This window comes from Coregonus clupeaformis, chromosome 15, assembly GCF_020615455.1.
Source record: "Coregonus clupeaformis isolate EN_2021a chromosome 15, ASM2061545v1, whole genome shotgun sequence".
NCBI classification, from domain to species: Eukaryota; Metazoa; Chordata; class Actinopteri; order Salmoniformes; family Salmonidae; genus Coregonus; species Coregonus clupeaformis.
Window position 1 is genome coordinate 53260275 of NC_059206.1, and position 17738 is coordinate 53278012.

The following is a 17738-nucleotide window of genomic DNA, read 5'->3' on the forward strand; positions in this document are numbered from 1 at the left end:
CCGAAATATGAAATAGAGAGATAGAGAGAGAGTGGTGGGAGAGAGATTGAGTGAGTGAGTTAGACAGGGAGAGAGGGAGACAGGGAGAGAAAGAAAGAGAGGAGAGAGAGAGAGAGAGAGAGAGAGAGAGAGAGAGAGAGAGAGAGAGAGAGAGAGAGAGAGAGAGAGAGAGAGAGAGAGAGAGAGAGAGAGAGAGACTCCGACTGGGCCCCCAGGGTGGTCCACAGGAAGTGGCGGGGCAAGGGTGGAGGAGGGAGAAGAGGGGGGAGGGGGAGGAGTGTGAGGGTGGGGATGAGGGAGGAGGAGATGGCAGAAAACAGAGGGGGAAGATGGGGGGATGGAGAGGATGGAGGAAGAAATAAGAGGGAGGGAAGTGGGTGATCAGACAGAGATGCTATTCGTCATTACAGTGTGTGACATTCATCATCCTCTCCCATGATGCTTGTCATCCATCCAAGATCCACTGTCACCATAACCGATTGAATGTACTGTAGACCTTTGTATCTTTGTGTGATTTCTGACATTTCTGACATGTGTTAGGCTAATCAACTGCATTATCCCACCAAGTTAAAGCCGTTAGGGTTTATAGGGGAATTTTATCAGGGAAAGTCATCACACAAGAGTAGCTCAGCGAACTTCATTAAACTCTATTACAAAGCCAATCAATCAGTATAGGCCTAATCAAATTATCTTAATTGTTCTTAAGCATGTATGATTAACATTCCTCCTTTGGGAGCCCACTGATGTGCTATACATGTTAGCTAGGTTTACTTCAGTGTAAGCCAGAAGCATGTTAAAGATGTTATATGGTATATGTATGTTAACATCAGACCAGGAGATCAATCCATTAAATGGTCAAATCATGTAATATGTAAGGGTGGATTTTTATTATTCAAAATGTCAATGTCTAGACTCTAGTTCCTCATCAGTTGTATGTTGATTGATATCACTGATTGGTATCTCCATGTATGCGTAATCGTTGCATGTCTCGTTCAAATTATTGACGACTACACGTGGATAACTACCTACCATGCAGAGGAGAATAGAGGCGTTCAATTTGGCATTTCACGTAATCAACGCTCCTATTAAAAGGGTAATGGAGAGGAGAGGGGATGTGTGTGTGAGGTGGTCGAATGCAGACGGTAAAGCAGCCATTCTGTCTCGAGCTCACCCAGCATCAACACCACGGGATTACGCGCGATCTCTGTCTGCTTCTGAAACGGAGAAGAGTATCGGTTTCAAACCTGCAGGGCGAAATCTATTATTTTACAAGATAAGGCAACACGCATTTCAGCTTCGATAGGGGAAGTTGGAAGACAAATAACAGGTCCGCGAATAATCCACAGGTTTGTAGCATTTCGAATGCCATTTTTTCAACACTAGTCGATTTTGTTTTATAATTAATTATTCTCAATAAACTACATTTGCTATTATTTCCCTTCTCTATGAAAATGTAAGACCGAGCAGGTATCGGAATTGTTCATGATAAAAGTAGGCTTGATGTAGCTATGATACAATTGTCTGAATTGTGAGACACCGTTTCTGGAGGACGATGTGATGTGTGCTGCCAACAGGTGTTGTGGGCTAGTTTTAGCCTAGTCGGCATCAGCAAGGCTTCTAACGAGAAGTAACTGGCTTATGTTGTGCATATAACCATTGTCATGCATGTGAAAGGGAATTGGAATACATGTTAAAGTGATATTCCAGAACTTTTGTATAATTTCAGCCAGTAGTTTTGAAAGTGGTGCTCAAGAGCCAAAACGGGACCCCATTTTGTGTGTACTACCTCATCCAATTGTGTACCAAGTCAACCATTTCGTATTACATTTTAGTCATTTAGCAGACGCTCTTATCCAGAGCGACTTACAGTTAGTGAATACATTTTTTTCTTTATACTGGCCCCCCGTGGGAATCAAACCCACAACCCTGGCGTTGCAAACGCCATGCTCTATCAACTGAGCTACATCCCTGCCGGCCATTCCCTCCCCTACCCTGGGCCAATTGTGCGCCGCCCATGAGTCTCCCGGTCGCGGCCGGCTGCGACAGAGCCTGGATTCGAACCAGGATCTCTAGTGGCACAGTTAGAACTGCGATGCAGTGCCTTAGACCACTGCGCCACTCAGGAGCTGTGATATGATATGTTACCTCCAATTCGTATGATTTGTTATTTGTCTTCCCTCCGGCGCCATCCTACTCTGTGTAGTGATGGCGCCGGAGGGGATGGCTGCCGTTTTATGGACTCTTAACCAACTGCTATTTTGTGTGTGTTTTCGCATTGTTTGTAACTTATTTTGTACATAATGTTGCTGCTACCGTCTCTTATGACCGAAAAGAGCTCCTGGACATCAGAACAGCGATTACTCACCTTGAACTGGACAAATAATTTTTATTCTATGAGTCGGACGAGAGGGATTTGCTCCAGACACCCGACAGGGCCCTCATCCCCGTCATTCACAGTAGAAAGAAAAGGAGATATTGCGGAAGGAGATCGGGGTGCTTGGTAAGGAGCCGGCGACGAGTGGCTAATCTGCCTTTGCCATCGATACTATTGGCCAATTTACAATCGCTTGATAATGAAATGACGATGACATGAATAACATACAGCTGGCGGGTTATACACTGTATCGGCAGGATAGAACAGCTGCCTCTGGTAAGACAAGGGGTGGCGGTCTATGTATATTTGTAAACAACAGCTGGTGCACGATATCTAAGGAAGTCTTGAGGTTTTGCTCGCCTGAGGTAGAGTATCTCATGATAAGCTGTATACCACACTATCTACCAAGAGTTTTCATCTATATTCTTCGTAGCTGTCTATTTACCACCACAAACCGATGCTGGCACTAAGACCACACTCAATGAACTGTATATGGCCATAAGCAAACAGGAAAACTTAAATCCGTTTTACCTCATTTCTACCAGCATGTTAAATGTGCAACCAGAGGGGGAAAAAATCTAGACCACCTTTACTCCACACACAGAGACGCGTACAAAGCTCTCCCTCGCCCTCCATTTGGAAAATCTGACCATAATTATATCCTCCTGATTCCTGCTTACAAGCAAAAACTAAAGCAGGAAGCACCAGTGATTCGGTCAATAAAAAAGTGGTCAGATGAAGCAGATGCTAAGCTACAGGACTGTTTTGCTAGCACAGACTGGAATATGTTCCGGGATTCTTCCGATGGCATTGAGGAGTACTCCACATCAGTCACTGGCTTCATCAATAAGTGCATCGATGACGTCGTCCCCACAGTGACTGTACGTACATACCCCAACCAGAAGCCATGGATTACAGGCAACATCCGCACTAAGCTAAAGGGTAGAGCTGCCGCTTTCAAGGAGCGGGACTCTAACCCGGAAGCTTATAAGAAATCCTGCTATGACCTCCGACGAACCATCAAACAGGCAAAGCGTCAATCCAGGACTAAGATCGAATCATACTACACCAGCTCTGATGCTCGTCGGATGTGGCAGGGCTTGCAAACCATTACAGACTACAAAGGGAAGCACAGCCGTGAGCTGCCCAATGACACGAGCCTACCAGACGAGCTAAGTTACTTCTATGCTCGCTTGAGGCAAGTAACACTGAAACATGCATGAGAGCATCAGCTGTTCCAGATGACTGTGTGATCACACTCTCTGTAGCTGATGTGAGTAAGACCTTTAAACAGGTCAACATTCACAAGGCCGCAGGGCCAGACGGATTACCAGGACGTGTACTCCGAGCATGCACTGACCAACTGGCAAGCGTCTTCACTGACATTTTCAACCTCTCCCTGTCTGAGTCTGTAATACCAACATGTTTCAAGCGGACCACCATAGTCCCTGTGCTCAAGAACACTAAGGTAACCTGCCTAAATGACTACCGACCCGTAGCACTCACGTATGTAGCCATGAAGTGCTTTGAAAGGCTGGTCATGGCTCACATCAACACCATTATCCCAGAAACCCTAGACTCACTCCAATTTGCATAGCGCCCCAACAGATCCACAGATGATGCAATCTCTATTGCGCTCCACACTGCCCTTTCACACCTGGACAAAAGGAACACCTATGTGAGAATGCTATTCATTGACTACAGCTCAGCGTTGCCCTCAAAGCTCATCACTAAGCTAAGGACCCTGGGACTAAACATTTCCCTATGCAACTGGATCCTGGACTTCCTGACGGTCCGCCCCCAGGTGGTAAGTGTAGGTAACAACACATCCGCCACGCTGATCCTCAACACAGGGGCCCTTCAGGGGTGCGTGCTCAGTCCCCTCCTGTACTCCCTGTTCACTCATGACTGCATGGCCAGGCATGACTCCAACACCATCATTAAGTTTGCCGATGACACAACAGTGGTAGGCCTGATCACCGACAACGACGAGACAGCCTATAGGGAGGAGGTCAGAGACCTGGCCGTGTGGTGCCAGGACAACAACCTCTCCCTCATCGACGGGGCTGTAGTGGAGCAGGTTGAGAGCTTCAAGTTCCTTGGTGTCCACATCACCAACAAACTAACATGGTCCAAGCACACCAAGACAGTCGTGAAGAGGGCACGCAAATCCTATTCCCCCTAAGGAGACTGAAAAGGTTTGGCATGGGTCCTCAGATCCTCAAAAGATTCTACAGCTGCACCATCAAGAGCATCCTGACTGGTTGCATGACTGCCTGGAATGGCAACTGCTCAGCCTCCGACCGCAAGACACTACAGAAAGTAGTGCGTACGGCCCAGTACATCGCTGGGGCCATGCTTCCTGCCATCCAGGACCTCTATACCCGGCGGTGTCAGAGGAAGGCCCTAAAAATTGTCAAAGACTCCAGCCACACTAGTCATAGACTGTTCTCTCTGCTACTGCACGGCAAGTGGTACCGGAGCGCCAAGTCTAGTTCCGAGAGGCTTCTAAACAGCATCTACCCCCAAGCCATAAGACTCCTGAACATCTAATCAAATGGCTACCCAGACTATTTGCATTGCCCCCCCACCCCTCTTTTACGCTGCTGCTACTCTCTTTTTATTATCTATGTATAGTCACTTTAATAACTCTACCTACATGTACATATTACCTCGACTAACCGGTGTCCCCGCACAATGTACCGGTACCCCCTGTATATATACTCGCTATTGTTATTTTTACTGCTGCTCTTTAATTATTTGTTACTTTATTTCGTATTTTATATAGTATCTTTTGTTGTATTCGGCACATGTGACAATTTTTTGGGGGATATGATACGAATCCAAATAGTATAATATGTTACAAATTTGTTGTGATTAAGATCCCGGACTGCATCTATAAACCAGATTAACCTGCCAGGTCTGTCAAAAGAAAAAGGTGGGCGGTGGCAATTCTGCAAAACCCTAACCACCTCCTCCCTCACACCGTAACGCCACTGGTTACCGAGATAGAAGTTGTTCACTGCGCTGATTGCACTGCCTGGTTTGACATTTCCACAGCTGTTGCTGTGTAATTTGTACAGCATGGACGCGCTAATAAAGGGATTCTCAAAAGCCAAGGATGGGGTCGTGGCAGCAGCGGAGAAGACGAAGCAGGGAGTGACTGGGGCGGCTGAGATGACAAAAGACGGCGTTATCTTTGTCGGTAGGTCTTGACAATTGTAGCCTACATGCTCTTTCTTATTGCTTTATATTTAATCATTGCTGAGATGTTGAATGCTAAAAATTCTGTATGACCATGGTTGATCAGACAACATAAAGTGATCATTTTATTGAATGACAGTGGTCCCATGTTAGATATTTGTCACCCGTCCTTCACATTTTTGTTCTTTTCATAGGCAACAAAACAAAGGATGGAGTCACAACAGGTAGGCTACAGGTCACCATTACCAACATTTAAGCTATTTTATATAATATAATATACTGTAGTTCAGTCGAGTACAGGCTTATCTGAATGACAACAGAGACCGAATACAATATGGAATTTTATTGAATAGTTTGTGGTAGGTCTTGTCTCCGAGGAATGGTCCTTAGAGCCAGATGCTGATGACAGGTTGCCCTATGCTAGAGAACGGGGTTCCGATGATGTGCCTTCAGGTTATTATGCTAGTGGTGTTGGGGAGGTGGAAGGCCGTTGGAAGACTGTTGCTGCAAAACATCAAGTGAGAGACAAGGAGTGAGTTGACAAATACTCCCTAGATTTATGCCCATTGGTTGACAAAGGGAAGTGATTATTGCACAAGTGATCCCATAGGTTAATCAGCAAGCGTGGTGGAATTGCCTTAGTGTGCTATGCTCATTGGCTGAAGTTAAGGTGATTGACAGAGCTTTCCACACCTGGATTGTGCAACATTTGCCCATTATTCTTTTCAAAATTCTTAAAACTCTTGTCATTTTCAGGTCTTGCAATAGATTTTCCTGTAGATTAAAGTCAAAACTGTAACTCGGCCACTCAGGAACATTCACTGTCTTCTTGGTAAGCAACTCCAGTGTAGATTTGGCCTTGTGTTTTAGGTTATTGTCCTGCTGAAAGGGGAATTAATCTCCCAGTGTCTGGTGGAAGGCAGACTGAACCAGGTTTTCCTCTAGGATTTTGCTTGTGTTTAGCTCCATTCTGTTCCTTTTTTATCCTGAAAAACAGCCCAGTCCTAAACGATTACAAGCATACCCATAACATGATGCAGCCACCACTATGCTGGAAAATATGGAGAGTGGTACTCAGTAATCTGTTGTATTGGATTTGCCCCAAACATAACACTTTTATTCTGTACAGGCTTCCTTCTTTTCACTCTGTCAATTAGGTTAGTATTGTGGAGTAACTACAATGTTGTTGATCCATCCTCAGTTTTGTCCTATCACAGCCATTAAACTCTGTAACTGTTTTAAAGTCACCATTGGCCTCATGGTGAAATCCCTGAGCTGTTTCCTTCCTCTCAGGCCTGTAACTTTGTAGTGACTGGGTGTATTGATACACCATCCAAAGTGTAATTAATAACTTCACCATGCTCAAAGGGATATTCAATGTCTGCTTAAAAAAAATATGTTTTATCTACCAATAGGTGCCCTTCTTTGCGAGGCATTGGAAATCCTCCCTGGTCTTTGTGGTTGAATCTGTGTTTGAAGTTCACTGCTCGACTTCGGGACCTTACAGATAATTGTATGTGTGGGGTACAGAGATGAGGTAGTCATAAAAAAATCATGTTAAACACTATTATTGCACACAGTGAGTCCATGCAACTTATGTGACTTGTTAAGCAAATGTTTACTCCTGAACTTATTTAGGCTTGCCATTACAAAGGGGTTGAAGATTTATTGACTCAAGACATTTCAGCTTCTCATTTTTTATTAATTTGTAAAAAATTTGAAAAACATAATTCCACTTTGACATTATGGGATATTGTGTGTAGGCCAGTGACCAAAACTCTCAATTTAATCCATTAGACATTCCGGCTGTAACACAACAAAATGTGGAATAAGTTAAAGGGTATGAATACTTTCTGAAGGCACTAAGTGGGTCGTTCCACCAATTCGGTGCCTTTTGAGAAGTGTAACTTGGTCCGGAAAAACATTTGGTTTCACATTAGAGCACATGTTCAAGTTAATAAAAAACATGTTTCCCATCTTGAGGTAACATTTTTGTGTGCCAAACAAATTAAATTAAATGTATTTGTCACCGTATTGTGCCGAATACAACCAGTGTAGACTTTACAGTGAGTTGCTTAAGCCCTTAAACAACAATGCAGTTTAAAGAAAAATAGGAGTTAAGAAAATATTTATTAAATAAACTAAAGTAATAAAGTAACACAATAAAATAAAAATAATGAGTTGACCGTAACAGGGTTGACGATATCTTCTTAAATCAGCCATAAATCCCCTTGTGACAGGGAATGGAAGCTTGTTTTTCAGAAATGACTCTCAAAGCAACAAAATAACTAGGGCTTTACAATGATGGTGAAACTTGGAGAAATGTTGATTAAGTGGGATAAAATCTTCCAAGAAGTGACCCCCCCATATTTTCTCTCTCTCGGTAGTTGCAGGTAAAACAGTGTCTGGGGTTTCCCAGGTGGGCGGAGCCATGGTGACAGGTGTGACAGCAGTGGCCCACAGGACTGTGGAGGGGGCGGGGAATATCGCTGCTGCGACTGGATTGGTCAAGAAAGACCCAGCCAAACAGGTGAGAACCTGCGATACATGACACACTCCTTCCTTGTTCAATATTTGATAACCTCGCTTACACACACTTTACAGCTCTCTATCTCTTCATTTAGGCACTGCCTCTCTCACACATTTTAAATTAAGATGAATGACAAACGGGTGGGGTTTACTTTTTTTTCTTATACACATATAAGAGAGAACAGAAGCAACCGTTGCTATTCATTTTAGTCTTGATACGGACATTTCATTAGAACCTATTGGCATCTGCCTCTCCTTTCAGCACAGCATTTTTCAACCATTTTATGTGACAGCTATGCACTGCTCTTTCCCCTCTGTGAAATGGACTCTCACCTTGAGTCCTCTCCAGCTTGTTGCTTCTTCCTCTCTTCTCGTCTTCCTCAGGCATTCTTAGTTCTCAGTCATAAAAAGCAGGATGGATTCTCCATTGTCTGTCTGAAAGTCTGTTTATATAAAGGCAGAGAGAGAGAGAAGTGAGGTCATTTATCCTGACAGACAATTTGCAGCCCTGATGGTCTTTGAAGATGAAAAATGATTGTCTCTCTTTCAAAACAAAACTCAATAGAATCTTGAATATATAAAAGTAAAACTTGCCTGCAATGGTGGCCTTGTAGTAGTAGTGATGATTAATCTTCAAACCAACAGCAGAGCAACAGGGTTTCTTCAGTCTGCTCTTCCATGTTCTTCCAATTAAAGGGACAATGCAATATTTACTGCTGTTCAAATGGTCAATTCAATGAATGACAAACACCCATTGATTCTTGAGAGATATAACTTGCCTCAAGAGTTTAGTAGAACTGAACTCCATCTATGCATTTGAGAATGGTTGCATTTCTCCAGCCCCATCCCTCAGCTTTATAGCAAAACAAGTGGAGGGGCTGCCATTTGTATGAAAAACAAATGACAGATTGTGGCTTTAAGTGTTAATCTGCCAGGTGAATTAGCCCCCCCCAAAGCACCCTGCTGACGTCACAGGTACTCAGCAATCATTGCATTCATTATCTGTACAGTGTCCTTACTGTCACGCGACGTGTATGCGGTCAGCGAAGTCAAACGCAGGACACAGAGCGGCTGGCAACGTACTTTACTGAACACAGTAAAATAAACGTAAAAAACAACAAACCTCCAAACAGGGAGGAAAACACAAATGCCCGTAATACAAAGCAACTGCCGAAATAACAAAGAACAATCACACACAAAATAACCAATGTGAGACAGGGGGTAATATAGGGAATACAATCCAACATAATGGAAAACAGGTGTAAACAATAAAGACCAAACAAGACAAACACCGAAACATCGATCGGCAGCAGCTAGTACTCCGGGGACGACGAACGGCGAAGCCTGCCCGAGCAAGGAGGAGGAGCAGCCTCGGCTGAATCCGTGACAGTACTCCCCCCCCCCTTGACGCGCGGCTCCAGCCGTGCGCCGACCCCGGCCTCGGGGACGGCCAGGAGGACGCGGAGCAGGGCGAGTCGGATGACTCCGGTGGAAATCCCTCAACAGGGAGGGATCTAGGATGTCCCTCCTAGGGACCCAGCACCGTTCCTCCGGACCGTACCCCTCTCACTCCACGAGATACTGCAGACCCCCCATCCGACGCCTCGAATCCACGATGGAACGGACTGAGTACGCCGGAGCCCCCTCGATGTCTAGTGGGGGCGGAGGAGCCTCTCGTACCTCATTCTCCTGAAGTGGACCAGCTACCACCGGCCTGAGGAGAGACACATGGTACGAGGGGTTAATGCAGTAATTAATGGGAAGTTGTAACCTATAACATACCTCGTTCAATCTCCTCAGGACTTTAAATGGCCCCACAAACCGCCGACCCAGCTTCCGGCAGGGCAGGCGAAGGGGCAGGTTTCGGGTCGAGAGCCAGACCCGATCTCCCGGTGCATACTGCGGTGCCGATCGGCGCACGCCTTTTTCCGCCTGATAGCCCGCTGCAGATGGACATGCGCAGCGTTCCATGTTTCCTCCGAGCGCCGAAACCACTCATCCACTGCAGGGGCTTCGATCTGGCTCTGATGCCAGGGACCGGCTGATAACCCAGCACACACTGAAAAGGCGTAAGATTAGTGGAGGAGTGGCGGAGTGAGTTTTGGGCTATCTCTGCCCAGGGGATATACCCCGACCACTCCTCCTGCCGGTCCTGGCAATAGGACCTCAGAAACCTACCCACATCCTGGTTTACTCTCTCCACCTGCCCATTACTCTCAGGGTGAAAACCCGAGGTCAGGCTAATCGCCCTCCAGACTCTAGAGGTGAACTGGGGACCCCGATCAGACATTATATCCTCAGGCACCCCGTAGTGCCAGAAGACGTGAGTAAACAGGGCGTCGGCCGTTTGTAGGGCTGTAGGGAGACCTGGCATAGGAATGAGATGGCAGGCCTTAGAAAACTGATCCACAACGACCAAGATCGTGGTGTTCCCCTGGGAGGGGGGAAGGTCCGTGACAAAATCCACCGATAGGTGAGACCACGGCCGTTGTGGAACGGGTAGGGGTTGTAACTTCCCTCTGGGCAGGTGTCTAGGCGCCTTACACTGGGCGCACACCGAGCAGGAAGAAACGTAAACCCTCACATCCCTAGCTAAGGTGGGCCACCAGTACTTCCCACTAAGGCAGTGCACTGTCCGACCAATACCAGGATGATCAGAGGAGGGTGACGTGTGAGCCCAATATATCAGTCGATCACGGACCTCGAGCGGCACGTACTTCCGTCCCTCTGGACACTGTGGGGGAGTAGGGTCGGCACGTAACGCCCGCTCGATGTCCGCATCGACCTCCCACACCACCGGTGCCACCAGACAAGACTCCGGAAGTATGGGAGTGGGCTCAATGGACCTCTCCTCTGTGTCATATCGTCGGGACAGGGCATCTGCCTTAGCGTTCTTACCCCAAATCGGGTAAGAAACATGGCCCACCTAGCCTGACGAGGGTTCAGTCTCCTCGCTGCCCGGATGTACTCCAGGTTACGATGGTCAGTCAGAATGAGAAAACGGTGTTTAGCCCCCTCAAACCAATGCCTCCATACCTTCAGGGCTTGAACCACCGCTAGCAGCTCCCTGTCCCCCACGTCATAATTGCGCTCCGCCGGACTGAGCTTCTTAGAATAGAAAGCACAGGGGCGGAGTTTTGGAGGCGTGCCCGAGCGCTGAGACAGTATAGCACCGATCCCCGCCTCGGACGCATCCACCTCAACTTGGAACGCCAAAGAGGGATCCGGATGTGCCAGCACCGGAGCCGAGGTGAACAGGTCCTTCAGATGTCTAAACGCCCTGTCTGCCTCAACCGACCACCGCAAACGCACCGGGCCCCCCTTTAGCAGGGAGGTGATGGGAGCTGCTACCTGTCCAAAGCCCCGGATAAACCTCCTGTAGTAATTGGCAAAACCCAAAAACCGCTGCACCTCCTTCACCGTGGTGGGAGTCTGCCAATTACGCACGGCTGAAACGCGGTCAATCTCCATCTCCACCCCTGACGCGGACAACCGATGTCCCAGGAAAGAGATGGACTCCTGGAAGAACAGACATTTCTCCGCCTTCGCATACAGGTCATGCTCCAACAGTCTTCCAAGTACCCGACGCACCAGGGACACATGCTCGGCTCGTGTAGCGGAGTATAATAGAATGTCATCAATATACACCACTACACCCTGTCCATGCAAATCCCGGAAAATCTCGTCCACAAACGATTGGAAGACTGAAGGAGCATTCATTAAACCGTATGGCATGACGAGGTACTCATAGTGACCCGAGGTGGTACTGAATGCTGTCTTCCACTCATCTCCCTCCCTAATGCGCACCAGGTTGTACGCGCTCCTGAGATCCAATTTTGTGAAGAATCGCGCCCCGTGTAATGACTCCGTCATACTAGCAATCAGAGGGAGAGGATAGCTGTATTTGATTGGAATCTGATTGAGACCACGGTAATCAATACACGGGCGTAAACCCCCATCCTTCTTCTTCACAAAAAAGAAACTTGAGGACGCAGGGGAAGTGGACGATCGTATGACAGTATTTATGCTGCAGTAGTTTATGTGTCGGGGGGCTGGGGTTAGTTGGTTATACCTGGAGTACTTCTCCTGTCTTATCCAGTGTCCTGTGTGAATTTAAGTATGCTCTCTCTAATTCTCTCGTTCTCTCTTTCTCTCTGAGAACCTGAGCCCTAGGACCATACGTCAGGACTACCGGGCATGATGACACCTTGCTGTCCCCAGTCCGCCTGGCCTTGCTGCTATTCCAGTTTCAACTGTTCTGCCTGCGGCTACGAAACCCCTACCTGTCCCAGACCTGCTGTTTTCAACTCTTTAATGATCGGCTATGAAAAGCCAACTGAGAGACCTGAGCCCTAGGACCATACGTCGGGACTACCGGCCGTGGTGACTCCTTGCTGTCCCCAGTCCGCCTGGCCTTGCTGCTATTCCAGTTTCAACTGTTCTGCCTGCGGTTATGGAACCCCTACCTGTCCCAGACCTGCTGTTTTCAACTCTTAATGATCGGCTATGAAAAGCCAACTGAGATTTATTCCTGATTATTATTTGACCATGCTTGTCACTTATGAACATTTTTGAACATCTTGGCATGGTTCTGTTATAATCTCCACCCGGCACAGCCAGAAGAGGACTGGCCACCCCTCATAGCCTGGTTCCTCTCTAGGTTTCTTCCTAGGCTTTCGCCTTTCTAGGGAGTTTTTCCTAGCCACCGTGCTTCTACACCTGCATTACTAGCTGTTTGGGGTTTTAGGCTGGGTTTCTGTACAGCACTTCGAGATATTAGCTGATGTAAGAAGGGCTATATAAAATAAAATTGATTGATTGATTGATCCCTGTCTCAGAGATTCGGTGACGTATGTTTCCATAGCCGCCATCTCCTCCTGAGACAGAGGATACACATGACTACGAGGAAGCGCAGCGCCTACCTGGAGGTCTATCGCACAATCCCCCTGTCGATGAGGTGGTAATTGAGTCGCCTTCTTTTTACAGAAGGCGAGTGCCAAATCGGCATACTCAGGAGGAATGTGCATGGTGGGAGTTTGGTTCGGACTTTCCACCGTCGTTGCCCCTACGGAAACACCTACACACCGCCCGACACACAGATCAGACCATCCCTTGAGAGCCCTCTGTTGCCATGAAATGTTGGGGTCATGAGATGTTAACCAGGGAAGCCCCAACACCACGGGAAACGCAGGAGAGTCAATCAAATATAACCGTATAATCTCCTCATGGCCCTCCTGCATCTTAATCTTAAGTGGCGCTGTGACCTCCCTAATCAATCCCGACCCCAAAGGGCGGCTATCTAGGGCATGGGTGGGGAAGGGCACATCAACTGGTACAATAGGAATCCCTAACTTATACGTGAACCGGCGATCGATAAAATTCCCAGCTGCGCCTGAATCTACTAGCGCCTTATGCTGGGAGTGAGGAGAAACCTCGGGAAACACAACTTTAATACACATATGTACAACAGAGAGCTCTGGGTGAGTTGGGTGCTTACTCACCTGGAATGACTCATCAGTGCGCTGCCTACTGCCTCGATTCCTAGGAGACCCTCCCCAGCACCGACCCGCAGTGTGTCCTCTGCGGCCACAGTTGGTGCAGGGGACGGCCTCTCTCCTGGTCTCTCTCTTAGTCTCCCTAGCACCAGCACCCCCGAGCTCCATAGGGCTCAGCTCGGAAGTGCTGGGGGATGGAATGGACGGCCCCGACTCCGGACGTCCGCGGGTAGCCAACAGGGTATCTAGGCGAATCGACATGTCCACCAGCTGATCGAAGCTTAGGTTGGTGTCCCTGCAGGCCAATTCCTGACGCACGTCCTCCCTCAGGCTGCACCTGTAGTGGTCGATGAGGGCCCTCTCATTCCATCCCGCATTGGCAGCCAGAGTCCAGAAGTCCAATGCTAACTCCTGCGCGCTCCTCCTCCCCTGTCTGAGGTGGAACAGACGCTCACCTGCCGCCTTCCCCTCTGGGGGATGATCGAACACCGCCCTGAAGCGGCAGGTGAACTCCGCATAGTTGACTGTAGCAGCGTCTATTCCCCCCCACTCGGCATTGGCCCACTCCAGCGCCTTGCCGGACAGACAGGAGATGAGGGCGGACACGCTCTCGTATCCCGAGGGCACCGGGTGGATGGTTGCCAGGTAGAGTTCCACTTGGAGCAGGAAACCCTGACATCCGGCCGCGGTGCCATCATAAGCCCTCGGGAGCGAGAGCCGAATCCCACTGGACCCCGGAGATGAAGCGATGGGAATAGCTGATGGTGGTGGTATCGTCGGAGGAGGTGTGGGCAAACCTCCTCTTTCCCATCGCTCCAAGGTGTTCGTCACCCGTTCCATGGCGGTGCCGGGAGCCTGGATCATGGCCGCTTGTTGTGTTACGCGCTCCTCCATTGATCCAGCTGGCACCGCCGCTCCTGCTGACTCCATGTCTAGGTGTGTGATTCTGTCATGCGACGTGTATGCGGTCAGCGAAGTCAAACGCAGGACACAGAGCGGCTGGCAACGTACTTTACTGAACACAGTAAAATAAACGTACAAAACAACAAACCTCCAAACAGGGAGGAAAACACAAATGCCCGTAATACAAAGCAACTGCCGAAATAACAAAGAACAATCACACACAAAATAACCAATGTGAGACAGGGGGTAATATAGGGAATACAATCCAACATAATGGGAAACAGGTGTAAACAATAAATACCAAACAAGACAAACACCGAAACATCGATCGGCAGCAGCTAGTACTCCGGGGCAAGGAGGAGGAGCAGCCTCGCTGAATCCGTGACACTTACACACACACACTGGCATTATTAGAACAAATCAATGACATCAATCAGAGAGAAAACCGCACTAATTAGAAATATAACTTCAGCTGCCTTCCTCCTTTGCCTTCGTTCGTTTATGACTAGATTAATAAGTTGTTACATGGCACACATGTGCACACACAGAGATTAAATTAGTGTTAAGTGGGACATAATTCTAGAGGGATTACACAATTAGGCTGTGATTATGCTACTGAGAGGAAGTTATAAACAAATAGAATCTCCCTGGGCAGAGAAGAAAACAGTGTATTGCTCATACAGTGGGGAGAACAAGTATTTGATACACTGCAGAGTTTGCAGGTTTTCCTACTTACAAAGCATGTAGAGGTCTGTAATTTTTATCATAGGTACACTTCATCTGTGAGAGACGGAATCTAAAACAAAAATCCAGAAAATCACATTGTATGATTTTTAAGTAATTAATTTGCATTTTATTGCATGTATTTGATCACCTACCAACCAGTAAGAATTCCGGCTCTCACAGACCTGTTAGTTTTTCTTTAAGAAGCCCTCCTGTTCTCCACTCATTACCTGTATTAACGGCACCTGTTTGAACTCGTTACCTGTATAAAAGACACCTGTCCACACACTCAATCAAACAGACTCCAACCTCTCCACAATGGCCAAGACTAGAGAGCTGTGTAAGGACATCAGGGATAAAATTGTAGACCTGCACAAGGCTGGGCTGGGCTACAGGACAATAGGCAAGCAGCTTGGTGAGAAGGCAACAACTGTTGGCGCAATTATTAGAAAATGGAAGAAGTTCAAGATGACGGTCAATCACCCTTGGTCTGGGGCTCCATGCAAGATCTCACCTCGTGGGGCATCAATGATCATGAGGAAGGTGAGGGATCAGCCCAGAACTACACGGCAGGACCTGGTCAATGACCTGAAGAGAGCTGGGACCACAGTCTCAAAGAAAACCATTAGTAACACACTACGCCTTCATGGATTAAAATCCTGCAGCGCACGCAAGGTCCCCCTGCTCAAACCAGCGCATGTCCAGGCCCGTCTGAAGTTTGCCAATGACCATCTGGATGATCCAGAGGAGGAATGGGAGAAGGTCATGTGGTCTGATGAGACAAAAATAGAGCTTTTTGGTCTAAACTCCACTCGCCGTGTTTGGAGGAAGAAGAAGGATGAGTACAACCCCAAGAACACCATCCCAACCGTGAAGCATGGAGATGGAAACATCATTCTTTGGGGATGCTTTTCTGCAAAGGGGACAGGACGACTGCACCGTATTGAGGGGAGGATGGATGGGGCCTTGTATCGTGAGATCTTGGCCAACAACCTCCTTCCCTCAGTAAGAGCGTTGAAGATGGGTCGTGGCTGGGTCTTCCAGCATGACAACGACCCGAAACACACAGCCAGGGCAACTAAGGAGTGGCTCCGTAAGAAGCATCTCAAGGTCCTGGGGTTGCCTAGCCAGTCTCCAGACCTGAACCCAATAGAACATCTTTGGAGGGAGCTGAAAGTCCGTATTGCCCAGCGACAGCCCCGAAACCTGAAGGATCTGGAGAAGGTCTGTATGGAGGAGTGGGCCAAAATCCCTGCTGCAGTGTGTGCAAACCTGGTCAAGACCTACAGGAAACGTATGATCTCTGTAATTGCAAACAAAGGTTTCTGTACCAAATATTAAGTTCTGCTTTTCTGATGTATCAAATACTTATGTCATGCAATAAAATGCAAATTAATTACTTAAAAATCATACAATGTGATTTTCTGGATTTTTGTTTTAGATTCTGTCTCTCACAGTTGAAGTGTACCTATGATAAAAATTACAGACCTCTACATGCTTTGTAAGTAGGAAAGCCTGCAAAATCGGCAGTGTACCAAATACTTGTTCTCCCCACTGTATGTATGTTCTTAACTTGTAGATGTTAGGGTTTACGATTTAATGACAGACTGTTAACTTAAATGTTAAACAAATCGAGTAGCTGGCCAGTGTCCACACAAGATTTGGTTCTGGGTTCCAAGATCAAGGACTTCATAACAATAATTACCGACACACACCCAGAAATGCTACTGATGAATAAGATAAAGTAGTGAAATTCTGGGCTGCAAAAGGAATAAATATTTTGGTCTGGACAGTAGGCAACGCCTTGGAACCACTCTGGTAATCAGAGTAATGTCTTGAGTATTATTTTTCAGCCAATTACAATCTTTGTTTTTCTCTGTTAATCACCAGTGTGTCAACACAATCCCCTGTCCATTCGATTTGTTTTTAAAGAGGTTTGTTTGTGGCATTTCCTGTGGCCATTGATTGGCTACCTAACGGTGTATCTCCAAACCCTGTCTAACTCCTAATCGTGTCCTCTGTATAACACCTTAATGTGTCCTTCGAGTTTGAGAGAGAAAACACAGAAATACAGAGTGCGTCCCAAATGGCACCCTAATTCCCTACATGGGCGCTGTTCAAAAGTAGTGCACTATATAAGTAATAGGGTGCCATTTGGGACGAAGCCAGAGACTGTGCACGGAATTGGATTGATCTCATTTAGACAGAGCCTTAGTACCTCTCTGTTCCCTGCTTGACTTCTGAGCCCCAGTCATTAGTGTCATTGATATCGATCAAATTAAAAAGGTCCAATCGACCGACCCCCATGTTAGAGCCCATCAAAGGGGCTTCTCTGCCTAGGGGGCTCCGACCCAGGCTCCATCTCTCTTTACCTTTATTTATCCATCTATCCGTCTCTCCATCCCTCCTTCCTAAAGCAAGCAAGGGAACAGCAGGTGAGGGAGCAGAGCGATCAATCTACTTTCATGTGGTTGTCCACAGCCATCAGTTAGCCAGTGTGAGAGAGGAAG

At 47.3% G+C, this 17738-nt stretch overlaps 1 protein-coding gene across 4 annotated transcripts in view; it reads left to right on the plus strand.

Moving 5' to 3' along the window:
- Positions 1 to 1113: 1113 nt before the first annotated feature.
- The window catches only part of LOC121583389 (alpha-synuclein), a 32657-nt gene continuing 16032 nt past the window's right edge, over positions 1114 to 17738 (plus strand). The window contains exons 1-4 of one of the 4 annotated variants that reach the window (XM_041899568.1): positions 1114 to 1346; positions 5435 to 5579; positions 5773 to 5802; positions 7966 to 8108. In XM_041899568.1, the coding sequence (XP_041755502.1) occupies positions 5459 to 5579; positions 5773 to 5802; positions 7966 to 8108 (294 nt within the window). In that variant the 5' untranslated portion in view covers positions 1114 to 1346; positions 5435 to 5458. The remainder of the gene's footprint in view (positions 1347 to 5434; positions 5580 to 5772; positions 5803 to 7965; positions 8109 to 17738) is intronic. The other 3 variants (XM_041899570.1, XM_041899569.1, XM_041899571.1) reach the window with 3 other exon arrangements.